The 13,346-nt window shown below is 44.6% G+C and overlaps 1 protein-coding gene across 3 annotated transcripts in view; it reads left to right on the top strand.

Moving 5' to 3' along the window:
* LOC145349088 (high affinity cationic amino acid transporter 1-like) overlaps positions 1-13,346 on the top strand; it is an 85,493-nt gene that overhangs the window by 59,852 nt on the left and 12,295 nt on the right. For 2 of the 3 annotated variants that reach the window (XM_080197416.1, XM_080197417.1), the window contains exons 4-7: positions 4,198-4,372; positions 6,692-6,822; positions 10,794-11,016; positions 11,823-11,962. In XM_080197416.1, coding sequence (XP_080053542.1) covers positions 4,198-4,372; positions 6,692-6,822; positions 10,794-11,016; positions 11,823-11,962 — 669 coding nt within the window. Of the gene's footprint in view, positions 1-4,197; positions 4,373-6,691; positions 6,823-10,793; positions 11,017-11,822; positions 11,963-12,707; positions 12,845-13,346 lie in introns of all 3 variants that reach the window. The other variant, XM_080197418.1, reaches the window with a different exon arrangement.

Here is a 13,346-nt window from a genome sequence, read left to right as displayed (position 1 = left end):
ACTTTCAGCACCAGAAAAATCACTATTGTGGTACGCACTGGCTCCATTCCGAATTCCTAATGCCACGGTTTTGGAAAAGCTAGGAAGCCCTGCGATGATTGAAGTAGTAGTTAGACAGGAGTTGGTTATTAACCTGGTGCTGATTTGTATAAGAACTTAAGAACGTAAGAAATAGGAGCAGGAGTAGGCCATCTAGCCCTTCGAGCCTGCCCCACCATTCAATAAGATCATGGCTGATCTGTTGTGGCTCAGTTCCACTTTCCCGCCCTCTCCCCATAACCCTTAATCCCCTCTCTTATCAAGAACCCATCAACCCGCTTCTTAAAAATATTTAGCGAGGCAGCCTCCACCACTTCAGTGGGCAGAGAATTCCAGAGATTCACCACCCTTTGAGTGAAGAAGTTCCTCCTCAACTCCGTTCTAAACCGCCTCCCCTTTATCTTGAGGCTGTGCCCCCTAGTCCTACTGTCTTTTTTGAGCGGGAAGAGTCTCTCCACCTCTATCCTATCCATCCCATTCATCATCTTATACGTCTCAATGAGATCTCCCCTCATTCTTCTAAACTCTAACGAGTACAAGCCTAGTTTATTCAGCCTCTCCTCATAGCTCAATCCCCTCAACTCCGGTATCAGCCTAGTAAACCTCCTCTGCACTCCCTCCAGGGCCAAAATATCCTTGCGCAGGTGCGGCGCCCAAAACTGCACACAGTACTCCAGTTGCGGCCTCACCAATGCCCTATACAGCTGCAGCAAGACCTCCCTACTTTTATATTCAATCCCCCTCGCTATGAAGGCCAGCATCCCATTCGCCTTCCTGACCACCTGCTGCACCTGCAAGCTGGGTTTTTGCGACTCATGCACAAGGACCCCGAGGTCCCTCTGCACCGTCGCCTGCTGCAGTTTTTCGCCACGTAAGTAATAGTCCTTCCTACCATTCTTCCTACCAAAGTGGACCACCTCACACTTGCCAACATTAAATTCCATTTGCCATTTCCTGGCCCATTCGCCCAGCCTATCTAGATCCTTCTGCAGACTCTCCACACCCTCCGCACAATTTGCCTTTCCCCCAATCTTGGTGTCATCAGCAAATTTCGACACCCTGCACTCGGTTCCCTCCTCCAGATCATCTATATAAATGGTAAATAGCTGAGGCCCCAGCACCGACCCCTGGGGCACCCCACTAGTCACCAACCGCCAATCCGAATAGCACCCATTGACCCCCACTCTCTGCCTCCTATTTGACAACCAATCCTCTATCCACGCTAACACCCTACCCCCAACTCCATGTCCCCTGACCTTCTGCAATAACCTCTTGTGAGGTACCTTGTCAAACGCCTTCTGAAAATCCAGAAAGACCACATCCACCGGCTGTCCTCTATCCACCGCCCTAGACACATCCTCATAGAACTCCAATAAATTTGTCAGACACAACTTCCCTTTAATGAAACCGTGTTGCGTCCGCCCTATCTGCTTTACAAAGAGGGAGGAGAAAGAAAGCAGGAAATGAAAGGAGTTTAAAAGCATGATTGGAGAATGATTTGGAACAGAAGTGACAAATTGATGTCAGGTGGAGAGATAGAGGAACCAGTGGCAGAAAAGAAACTTCATTTATGCTGCACTGAAAAATGGAAAGTTATTTTTGCTTCGTTGTTGCTGTGAAAATAACATTTTAAATGTCACCTATGACTCTGTTATTGAGTGAAGCAGAGATTTAATATGTGATAGAGCACATCTTTTCAGGGGAATGTTAAAATGAGTGGTTGAATGATGAGCATGTGATGTTTGTTTCTAAGATTGTTTCTTTTCTGTGTGTGACTTTGCGTTAAATATTTTTGTGCTGTGGCACTTTTGACCTCCCACCAGTGAAAGAATGTCTGCCTTCCAGAGACTTTGTTCAAGTTTTTTAGGGTGGCATAGTGGTTAGCACTGCTGCCTCACAGCACCAAGGACCCGGGTTCGATTCCAGCCTCGGGTGACTGCATGTGTGGAGTTTGCACATTCTCCCCGTGTTTGCGTGGGTTTCCTCCGGATTCCTCCCATAGTCCGAAGATTTCCGGGTTAAGTTGATTGACCTTAGTGTCAGGGGGATTTGTAGGATAAATATGTGGGTTTATGGGGATAGGGCCTGGGTGGGATTGTTGTTGGTGCAGACTCAATGGGCCGAATGGCCTCCTTCTGCATTGTACGATTCTTAAGTTGTGTTGATTTTCATCTATTTTATATTTAACTCCCCAGTGTCGCTTCAGTATGCGAGTAAGTTCCACCTTATCCTAAAAGCTGCAAGATATGGTGCAGCACATAATACAAAGGTCATGGGGTGGGATTCATGAAAAACAGATGAAGGAACGAAAGCAGACCTGAGCATTCGGTGAAGCGACGGTCGCGCACTTTGTCAGTCTGGGAGAAGTGGCAAGTGCTACCCGAATGCAAGTTCTTCCTCTCAGCTTGGGGGGTTTTTAACCTTCAACAGATAGCAATGAAGTTATTGACACCTTAGGCTTGACCTGCTTCTGAATTTAGTTCACGTGTGGCATGAACAAATGTTGATATTAAATTTAACACAGCCATCAGGAATAACATTTTTATTAAAATTGTGTAGACATTCCCACTTCCCCTTTCTTTCCATGATGTTCCTCTTTTTATTTGAACATGTTTAGAACGGTTCAGAACGGAGTTGAGGAGGAACTTCTTCACTCAAAGGGTGGTGAATCTCTGGAATTCTCTGCCCGTTGAAGTGGTGGAGGCTGCCTCGCTAAATATTTTTAAGAAGCGGGTTGATGGGTTTTTGATAAGAGAGGGGATTAAGGGTTATGGGGAGAGGGCGGGAAAGTGGAACTGAGCCACGACAGATCAGCCATGATCTTATTGAATGGCGGGGCAGGCTCGAAGGGCCAGATGGCCTACTCCTGCTCCTATTTCTTATGTTCTTATGTTCTTATGCTGCTTTACCTGTTCTAGTTTTTTGCATTTTGCTTTGCATTTCTAGAGAGAGGTTCAACTTGAACATTGGCTCTGCTTGATTGTTCTCCCTGTGTTGATACAGCCTGATACACTTTCAAACTCACGCTGTTTACCTGCAGGTAGATTGTCTTGTGCATAGTGCCAACGATATAACTGAGGACCGCTAAGAGTATATAAATGTAGCAGATGGCTATTTATATTTTTCTGGACAGCATTGGTGCTGCTACGACTGCCTTTTTTTTAAAACAATGCACAGAATCATCCCAGTTAATGATTTCTCCATTCTGTTATACATAGAATTTTGTTTTTTTTTCAGTTCTGCTTTTGCTTGCACCAACCTGGGTTATGTTTGCTGCTGCAATTTCTTAATAGCGATGGCGTTGAGTCCGCTTTCAAAGCGTAAGCTCCAGAGCAAGCCAGGTTGTGGGTTCCAGCTCAACCCAAGACTTGTTTTGAACAGTTGCTTTCTCCCATTTCTCGTTTCTCTGCTTTGCAGCTGAGAGTTTTGCAACAAATTTCCCAACAGATTGCTGAGTGGGTTGGGGGGGGAGGGTGGTGATAGGTGGTTAGTAAATAATTCAAAAAAATTTAGGACGGTGATTAAAGGAAAGTGCTTCAAACAGCAAACTGTATTAATCTTTGATTTTTTTTCTCTTGGGCATCAGCCTGATCTTCCTGATATCAGTTGAATCGTGTGAAGAAGCATTTAGAATAAGGTTGTGTATGTGCTGTCGCACTGTAACTGCCATGTTACTCTCCCTCTGCACATTATATGTTCACTTTCCCTTGCTATGAACTGCAGCCAGAATGAGAGTGACTTCTATTTGCTATGCTTGGTGTATCCAACACTTTCCAGAGTTCCCACATTTATCTTTAAAAGATTACGATCTTTTTATGTACTTTTTTTTAAAAGGAAGATCCATTTATGGAGGGGATACATTTATGGATGTGGAGGGGCCCTATAGGGTTTGAGAAGTGAAGGCATGTTCCTGGATGAAGTCATGTTCTGTTAATAGGCAAGCTTAGAGCAAGAGCAACATTCACAGACCATGTTCAGGTTACAGTATTTGGACATATTTCATAAGTTGTATCCGTCCTGTGCCAGATCCGATTGCTGTGAGATTGTTTTGAGTTCTGGTGTCTGGCTGAATAAGTACTTCAAAAAAATCTTGATCAAGTTGAGATTCTCTAACTGGGAGGCTTGTTTCTGATGATGATCTTTTCACTTTTTGCTCAGGGCTGTTATCTTTTGGAGTGAAGGAATCAGCAATGGTAAACAAAATCTTCACGTGCATTAACATCCTCGTGCTGTGTTTTGTCATGGTGTCCGGCTTTGTGAAAGGTTCACTCAAGAACTGGCAGCTGAGTGACGATGTCTTGGCTAATGGAACAAACGGTACAGGCCCAGAGAAGTGAGTGCAGAAATGCTGACGTTCACAATGATTCATCAGGGGCGCCGATCTAACACTGGTGCTTTCCTTGACCAGTAAGAGAGATCAAGAGGGAGAAAGTGTTCTAGAACTGCAGAGGAAAAGAGTCAATGTTAGAGTTGTATGAGCAAAGGAACAGATGTTTGGAAAGTAGGGTTTAAATATAAGAATGGTAGAATGTGAATGAACTACAATACGGACAGAATATTGCAAAACAGACTAGGTCGAAACATTGAGTGAATTGAAGTTGGGTTGTGTAAATGAAATGCCTTCCATCAATTGGCTTTGTACATACCGTTCCTTCACCAGCCGATTTTCCCCTCAAACAGCTTCCTCTTTCAGTCAATTTTCCACCTCCAGTTTTTGTATATGATACAAATGGCCTTGGAAAAAAAATCTGCTTTTTTTTTTACAAACCACCCTTACTGTCAGCAGGACCTAGGCCAGCACCTGGATAGGGTAGATCCTTTCTGCCTGACTTTACAAAGGCTGGGCCTGAGATGTGGGAGTCAGACCAGGAATACCTCCTAACAGGGGCAGGGGTGGGGCGTCATGGGAAGGTGTGACAGTGGTAACTGGAGAGGCTAGTTCTTGAGATGCAGGCACTTGAGCAACTGGAACACAACAACTCCTGGTTTGGAAGGAGTCTGGTATAGACGCCTGTTGTCTGCCCCTTTCGTCAGCAGCCTTGACTCAACTTGTCCCCATCTTGTGGGTTGTGTTTCTGGATATTGTGCGGTAGCTGTTCCTGTCAGCCGCCGGTATTTGCCATCAGCAGTCAAAATAGGGAGCTTCCGCCTAGCTCCAGAAAATCTGCTGGGCCAACTGGCTGAAGTTCCCATCCCAGATTTTCAGAGCCACTGTATCCGAGGGCTGGCAGATGGGTTGTGACCTCCTTGAAGGGGTCATAGCTGTTGGTCAGACTGGTGATTCCAGTTTTTGCTGATCAGTAGGTTAAAATACTCCCAACTTTTTTTTTCTTTATTCATTCCATTTGTGGGACATGTGCAGAGCTGACTGGCCAGCATTTATTGCCCATCCTAGTTGCTGTTGTTCAGAGGGCAGTTGAGAGTCAACCACATTGCTGTGGCTCTGGAGTCACACTTAGGCCAGACCAGATAAGGGTGGCAGATTTCCTTCCCTAAAGGACATTGATGAACCAGATGGGTTTTTCCAATAATTGACAATGGTTTCAGGGTCATCATTAGAACATAAGAAATAGGAGCAGGAGTAGGCCATCCAGCCCTTCGAGCCTGCCCCGCCATTCAATAAGATCATGGCTGATCTGTCGTGGCTCAGTTCCACTTTCCCGCCCTCTCCCCATAACCCTTAATCCCCTTGCTTATCAAAAACCCATCAACCCGCGTCTTAAAAATATTTAGCAAGGCAGCCTCCACCACCTCAACGGGCAGAGAATTCCAGAGATTCACCACCCTTTGAGTGAAGAAGTTCCTCCTCAACTCCGTTCTAAACCGCACCCCCCCTTTATCTTGAGGCTGTGCCCTCTAGTCCTACAGTCCTTTCTGAGCGGGAAGAGCCTCTCCACCTCTATCCTATCCATCCCATTCATCATCTTATACGTCTCAATGAGATCTCCCCTCATTCTCCTAAACTCTAACGAGTACAAGCCTAGTTTATTCAGCCTCTCCTCATAGCTCAACCCCCTCAACTCCGGTATCAGCCTAGTAAACCTCCTCTGCACTCCCTCCAAGGCCAAAATATCCTTGCGTAAGTGCAGCAACCAAAACTGCACACAGTACTCCAGCTGCGGCCTCACCAATGCCCTATACAGCTGCAGCAAGACCTCCCTACTTTTATATTCAATCCCCCTTTCTATGAAGGCCAGCATCCCATTAGCCTTCCTGACCACCAGATTCTTAATCCCAGTTTTTTTAAATTGAATTCAAATTCCAGTGTCTGCCATGCTGGGATTTGAAACTAGGTGCCCTGAATGTGAGTTTCTGAATTAATAGTCTAGCGATAATACCCCAAGGCCATCACCTCCCACTTAGTTCCTGCATGTTATCAGTTAGTGGTGTGAAATGAATGGATTTGCAGTTACTCAGGTTCATGATGTGCTGCCAAACAGTCAGTGATAATGAGAGTGAGGGGCTAACTGATTAATATCATATTTCAAGCAAGTTTGGAAACTACACACAGTTTGCATGCATTTGTTGAATGTGTATAGGTAGAAAGGTGCAATGTGTATTGTTTATATTCTGCCTTAAGTGGTTGACACGGTCATTGTGTAACAAGGTGACTGATTGTTCAGTGAAAACAGGTTATTTTCCTTTTCTGCAGTCACACTGAAGAATCCAGCAGCTGGAATTATGGCTCCGGGGGCTTCATGCCCTATGGTTTTACGGGAGTGCTGTCAGGCGCAGCCACGTGTTTCTATGCCTTTGTAGGCTTTGACTGTATCGCTACCACAGGTAAGGGAAAGTTTGTCTGCAGGGCTCCACATGCTGAAAACCAAGTCAATGCATCGCATGTTGTTTTAATTAGCTGTGAGTCCTGTAACCATGGGAACAGATGCTGTTTGCCTGTATTCCTTGCAGCTGTTTTGATTTAGAAGCCTCTAATTATTTATGATGCTTCTCAGTATTGTCGCCACACAGGCGCAGTGATGGGTGTACTTGTCCCTCGGGTGGGTGTTACCTGGTGAGGCAGCAGCTTACAGAGCCTCTCTGTTTAAACAGGGGCTCCATTTTAAACCAGCGACTCTGCAACTCCATTGAAAATCTGACCGAGTAAAGCAGCATGTTGCTATTTCCGAACTAACCAATGAGATATCCAATAAGCTGAATGCTTCCAGGAGAGAACATGCTCAAAGCCCAGGAATACTGGCCACACGCCTAGTTTGCATTACCATATTGAACCAAAAATATTTTATTGAGAGCAAAATACTGCAAATGCTTTTGAGACGGCTTAACCTTGTACAAGTATTCTTCATAGAATAGAACCCCTGCAGTGCACAAGGAGGCTATTTGACCCATTGAGTCTGCGCCAACCACAATCCTACAGGGGCCCCACATATTTACACTACCAGTCCTCTGACAATAAGAAGCAATTTAGCATGGCCAATCAACCTAACCCGCACAGCTTTGGCATGAAGGAGGAAACCCCTACTGACAGGGGGAAGAATGTGTAAACTCCACACAGGCAATGACTCGAACCCAGGTCCCTGGTGCTGTGAGGCGACAGTGCCAACCACTGTGCCACCCTTGTACTGCTTACAACAGTAGTAAAAGTTCAAAAAGCTGAGGTTAAATGATAGAAAATCCTAAACCTATTTAGCCCATCAATTATTTGTGGTGCCACTCCATGTTGTTTTCTGGAGGGTGGCACAGTGGTTAGCATAGCTGCCTTTTAGTGCCAGGGACCCGGGTTCAGTTCCAGCCTTGGGTAGTTACCTGTGGGGAAGCTGCACATTCTGCCCATGTTTGCGTGGGTTTCCTTCCACAGAGCAAAGATGTCAAAAGTTGCAGCAGGACATAAATAGGATGCAGGACTGGGCGGAGAAGTGGCAGATGGACTTCAACGCGGATAAATGTGTAGTCGTCCATTTTGGCAGAACCAACGGGATGAACGAGTACACTATCAAGGGCAGGAGTCTTAGTAGTGTTGAAGAGCAGAAGGATCTTGGGGTCCGGGTCCACAGGACTCTTAAATCAGCCTCGCAGGTGGAGGAGGTGGTCAAGAAGGCGTATGGGGTACTGGCCTTCATTAATCGAGGGGTTGAGTTTAGGAGTCGGGAGGTAATGCTGCAACTTTATAAGACCCTTGTCAGGCCTCATTTGGAGTACTGTGCGCAGTTCTGGTCGCCTCACTATAGGAAAGACGTAGAAGCTATTGAAAGGGTACAGAGGAGATTTACAAGGATGTTGCCTGGACTGGGAGGCATGCCTTATGAAGTTAGGTTGAGGGAGCTGGGTCTCTTTTCCCTGGAGAGACGAAGGTTGAGAGACGACCTGATAGAAGTTTATAAAATGTTGAGAGGCATAGATAGGGTGGATTCTCAGAGGCTATTTCCCCGGGTTGAAATGGTCGCTACGAGAGGACACAGATTTAAGGTGCGGGGAGGCAAGAACAGAAGTGATGTTAGGGGTAAGTTTTTCACTCAGAGGGTGGTGAGTGAATGGAATCAGCTGCCGTCAGTGGTGGTGGAGGCGAAGTCGCTGGGGTCTTTTCAAAGACTTCTGGATGAGTATATGGGATTTAATGGGATTGGGGATTATAGATAGGTCTATAGATTGGTAGGTGTTGATGTGATCGGCGCAACTCGTGGGCCGAAGGGCTTGTTTGTGCTGTAGTGTCCTATGTTCAATTTAGTTGGATTGGCCATGTTATATTGCCCCTAATTGTCCAAAGGTTAGGTGGTTAGATTGGCCATGGTAATTGTGTGAGGGTGGAGTAAGAGGACCTGGGTAAGATCTGTCAGAGAGTCAGTGCGGACTCGACAGGCTGAATGGCTTCTTCTGCACAAAAGGAATTCGATGATTTCTGAGAGAGAAACTCTACAGAAATCTTCCTGATTAGCTGCGCAGAAATCCCGATTTGGTAGATTATTCATCATTGTTTGTGAAGCTTATTTAGCTTTTTACTTTAAACGAACTGTCTCTTACATTCTTTGGTGCCATTTTTGCACCACATCAGAAAAAAATGAGCTTTGCATATTTCCTTATTTAATACAGATAGCCCTATGGCAAAATCTGCAGCGTGGCACACTGACCCCAAATGGAATCAGTTCCAGCAGAGCCCTGTCCAAGCCTCTGAAGGACAGCACCAGCTGCCCACATGAAACAGTGGTCTACTTGCAGAAAACTTAGACAGCAGTAATGTCAGAAAGGCAATAACACCAGAAAATAATCAGAATTCTGATTACATTGAAGTTTATTTATTTATTAGTCACAAGTAGGCTTACATTAACAGTGCAATGAAGTTACTATAAGAATTCCCTAGTCGCCACGCTGGTGCCTGTTCGGGAGAATTTAGCATGGCCAATGCACCCCCCAACTGCATGTCTTTTGGACTGTGGGAGGAAACTGGAGAACCTGGAGGAAACCCACGGGAAGAACGTGCAGACTCTGCACAGTGACCTGAGCCAGGAATCAAACCCAGGTCCCTGGTACTGGTCAGCAGCAGTGCTAACCACTGTGCCATCATGCCACCCATCATAGGGATGTTCGGTCCGGGAGCGCTTCATTTGAAAATCAGTCACATGTTGCTTCACAGAAACTTACCATCCGGGAATATTTTATTCCTTAATCATATATTTTGTGCTGACCAATATGAACGATGATGAGCAATGGAAGTCTTCCCATTTCAGACAGTTGCCTATCTCCAAGGTCCGATGCAAAGTAATATTCACTCTATTGTATCCAGCACCCTGTACTGTACCAGCATGGTAATCACTTCACTCAACCTCCACCCGGTGAGAGTACAGAAAGGAGGACAATTTTGCCTTGTAGGTCCATACTTCCATGTAACTGTGTGAAAACTGTCCAGACTGATGTCATGTGAGTTTGGGCCACAGTCGGTAAAATTCCACACCGTTCAAAGCTGTTCAGCACAGAGGAAAAATACTTGTCATTGGGTAGGAAAGAGCACATATTTGTTGGCGTTGTTACAAGGAAGGACTGAATGACGCTTTAAGGTTTGGCTTTGGAATGACAACCTTTAATTTAATTTATATGCAATGACAAGAATTAAAAAATAAACAATAGAAATTGTTAAATTTGGAGGAAATGCCAAACTCGACGGCAGCTCGGGAAGATACAAATTACATTTAAGTTTAACACAGGCAATGTAATCAGACATTAGCTGATGGTACAGGGATTAGGGGACAGAGACTAAGTTTTAAGTTTTTTTTTTAAAGTTTGTTTAGTAGTGTCACAAGTAGGCTTACATTAACACTGCAATGAAGTTATTTTGAAAATCCCCTAGTCGCCACACTGGCACCTGCTCAGATACATTGAGGGAGAATTTAGCATGGCCAATGTACCTAACCAACATGTCTTTCGGACTTTGGGAGGAAACCCACGCGGACACTGAGAACATGCGAACTCTGCACAGTGACCAAACCAGGAATCGAGCCCAGGTCACTGGTGCTGTGAGGCAGCAGAGCTAACCACTGTGCCACTGTTTAGTAAAGAGATGTGGGGAGACTTGAGTAAAAATGTTTTTAGCCCAGTGGGCCTTGGTCCTGAGGTGGCCAATTTTGAGACACTGTGCCAGTACTAACAGGAAATGATGTCTTGAGAAATGATGTTGTTCCGTTGGATTGCATCTTGTATTGATATATGGACGTTGAGTTGTTTTTATTAAGTAACACTGATCAAAATGAGCAATGTGACATTCTGCATCCTTACCGTCTTCCACTCTTTACTGCTTGTGATTCCAGGAGAGGAAGTGAAGAATCCCCAGCGCGCAATTCCAATCGGTATTGTCGCTTCCCTTTTGATCTGTTTTGTTGCCTATTTTGGAGTGTCTGCCGCCCTCACATTGATGATGCCGTATTTCTTACTGGATAAGAACAGCCCATTGCCAGTGGCCTTCAAGTATGTCGGATGGGAGGGGGCTAAATATGCTGTAGCTGTCGGATCACTCTGTGCGCTGTCCACCAGGTATTTGTGACTCCTTTGCATTCAATCCAGTGGTTAACTTGCATGGCTGAGAGAATCATCTTTGGTTTTTGTTTTAGAACGCATGTGATATTTATAATGAAAGAATAGCATTATTTACATGGGTGTTTTGCAAAAGAAAATCACAGAATAGTACATTTATGGTTGAAGGAATCTTGATTCAAAAGCCTAATTTAGATAGGCTAATCTGATCAGTTCAACTGTTTGTACTGCCATCAGGGCTATCGCAGCACCAGAAAAGATCTTCTGTGATTTTGGCGAGGTGATGGTCTAGCCGTATTATCGCTGGACTATTAATTCAGAAACTCAGTTAATGTCCGGAGGACCTGGGTTTGAATCCTGTCACGGCAGTTGGTGGATTTTGAATTCAATTTTTAAAAAAAATTTGGGATTAAAAATCTACTGATGACCATGAAACTTCCCCTTTACCCTGCGTGGGAACCTGAGCAGTACACTTAAACAAATCATTCCTCCACTCCTAAGTAAATTTACTATCCTCTAAACATCACAAATTACTTGAAGAAAGGGCGCCGCTGGTTTAAGTCCTAATAGTTTTATGATTTGCAAACAATCTTGTGTCACAAGTTCTTTCAAAAATGATCCCACAACTCTGTGATTTTGACTAGCAGGATGATATTTCTCACAATATTGAAATGTATAAAACATATATCGTAACATTTCTTATTGCCTCAGAAGTTGGCTGTTTCATAGATTTGGTTTTACAATTAACTGCTTGTGTTTGATTGTATAACACTAACATGGGATGGTGGACTTTTTCTCTACATTAGCCTTCTTGGTTCCATATTCCCAATGCCAAGAGTAATTTATGCTATGGCAGAGGATGGACTGCTGTTTAGAGTGTTGGCCAGGATCAACGAAAAGACTAAAACACCACTTATTGCTACCGTAGTCTCGGGGGTTGTAGCAGGTAAGGAAAGTCACTTACAGAAAGGGAAGGTAAATGTATTCTACCAAATGTGTAGGAATTGTGGCCTCTAATTTAAACTAAGATCTTGGAGCGCTTTTTTTTTCCTAATAATTTGTGTGCATCTTTTTCCCCTTCAATCCTTTTGAGTGAAGTTTCTCGAAGCTGTTACAAGCTCAAACTGTTTCTGGCAACTTTTCCAAATATTTTTCATAATGCAGAGTGCCAATCTGTGTTTTTTTTAAGGCACGTCACCCCGCCTGTTTATCTACTTTTGTTGGCTTTGAACCACTGTTTGACTAAGAGCGAGGCGATTGTCTTCCAGTGACCTCGGACCTCCACAGGCACAGCTTTTTGCAGCCAGTTGTTCATGGTTGCGTAAAGCTGCGATTGGCCACTTTGCCTTTCGAACCTTCCCGCTGTGAAGAAAGGCCTGAGGCCTCGGTGAGTTTCAGAACCGCACTTCTGAACTGGGCAGCAGTGCGGAATGGCTAATTGTCCGCGTGATCTCACATTTCCACACTTGGCCAACTCACCGTGCCAGTCACAGGAACACATTTTCTAATTTGGGTTGACTTTTGAAGGGGTTGAAGTATAAATTCGAAAGAAGTCTAATTTCTGGAGTGAACAATTCAGCCAAGACTCTGAAATGTTTGAGGCCCAATGCTTACCTTTTTGGTATCGATGTGTTTACTTTCTCTGTCCAGTCACAGCTACTTGAATTATACAATTGATTTCTCCCTTGCAGCCTTTTGGGTTCTATGTTCCCATTGCCAAGAATCTTGTTTGCAATGGCACGGGATGGTCTGCTATTCAGATTTCTGTCTGGAGTGAGTGAGAGAAAAGCCCCAATAGTCTCCACTATTGCAGCTGGGATACTTTCTGGTAAGCTGCAAGTCATGGGCTGCAGTGTGCTTAACCATCTCAATAACCTGCATCCTGACTGAGTATCTAACCTGTGTGAGTGCCAGCATTATAGACAGAGCTTTTCCAGAATGACGGTATGTTCGCTTCATCTATTAATATTTGCCTTTTCCCAGTCCCATCTTCCCATTTGAACTGTTTACTACCTGGCAGCTTCCTTGAACAGGGAAGGAAGAACAGTGGGTGTACTGGACGATTCCACTAATATGGTCAAGACCTTACCATCAGTGGGAACATTTTGAATTTCCGAGCTCTCACCTCCTTACCAGCAGCCGGTTGGGAAAATTGGTTTGACCAACTGAAATTTGCTTGAGGGACTGGAATTAGTTACTAGTCATTAGTTTGGGAGGCAGGTCCTGAACTGGCTGTGTGTCAGGGACTCTGTAAAACAGATTTAATTCTAAAAAGACGGCAATCTTTAATGTGTATTTATAATGAGCATCCTCCTTGTTACAACCCAGTG

Source organism: Carcharhinus amblyrhynchos, chromosome 10 (assembly GCF_965287045.1).
Source record: "Carcharhinus amblyrhynchos chromosome 10, sCarAmb.v2.hapA, whole genome shotgun sequence".
NCBI classification, from domain to species: Eukaryota; Metazoa; Chordata; class Chondrichthyes; order Carcharhiniformes; family Carcharhinidae; genus Carcharhinus; species Carcharhinus amblyrhynchos.
Note: the sequence above shows the minus strand (reverse complement) of the source record. Positions and strands in the feature narration are given on the sequence as shown.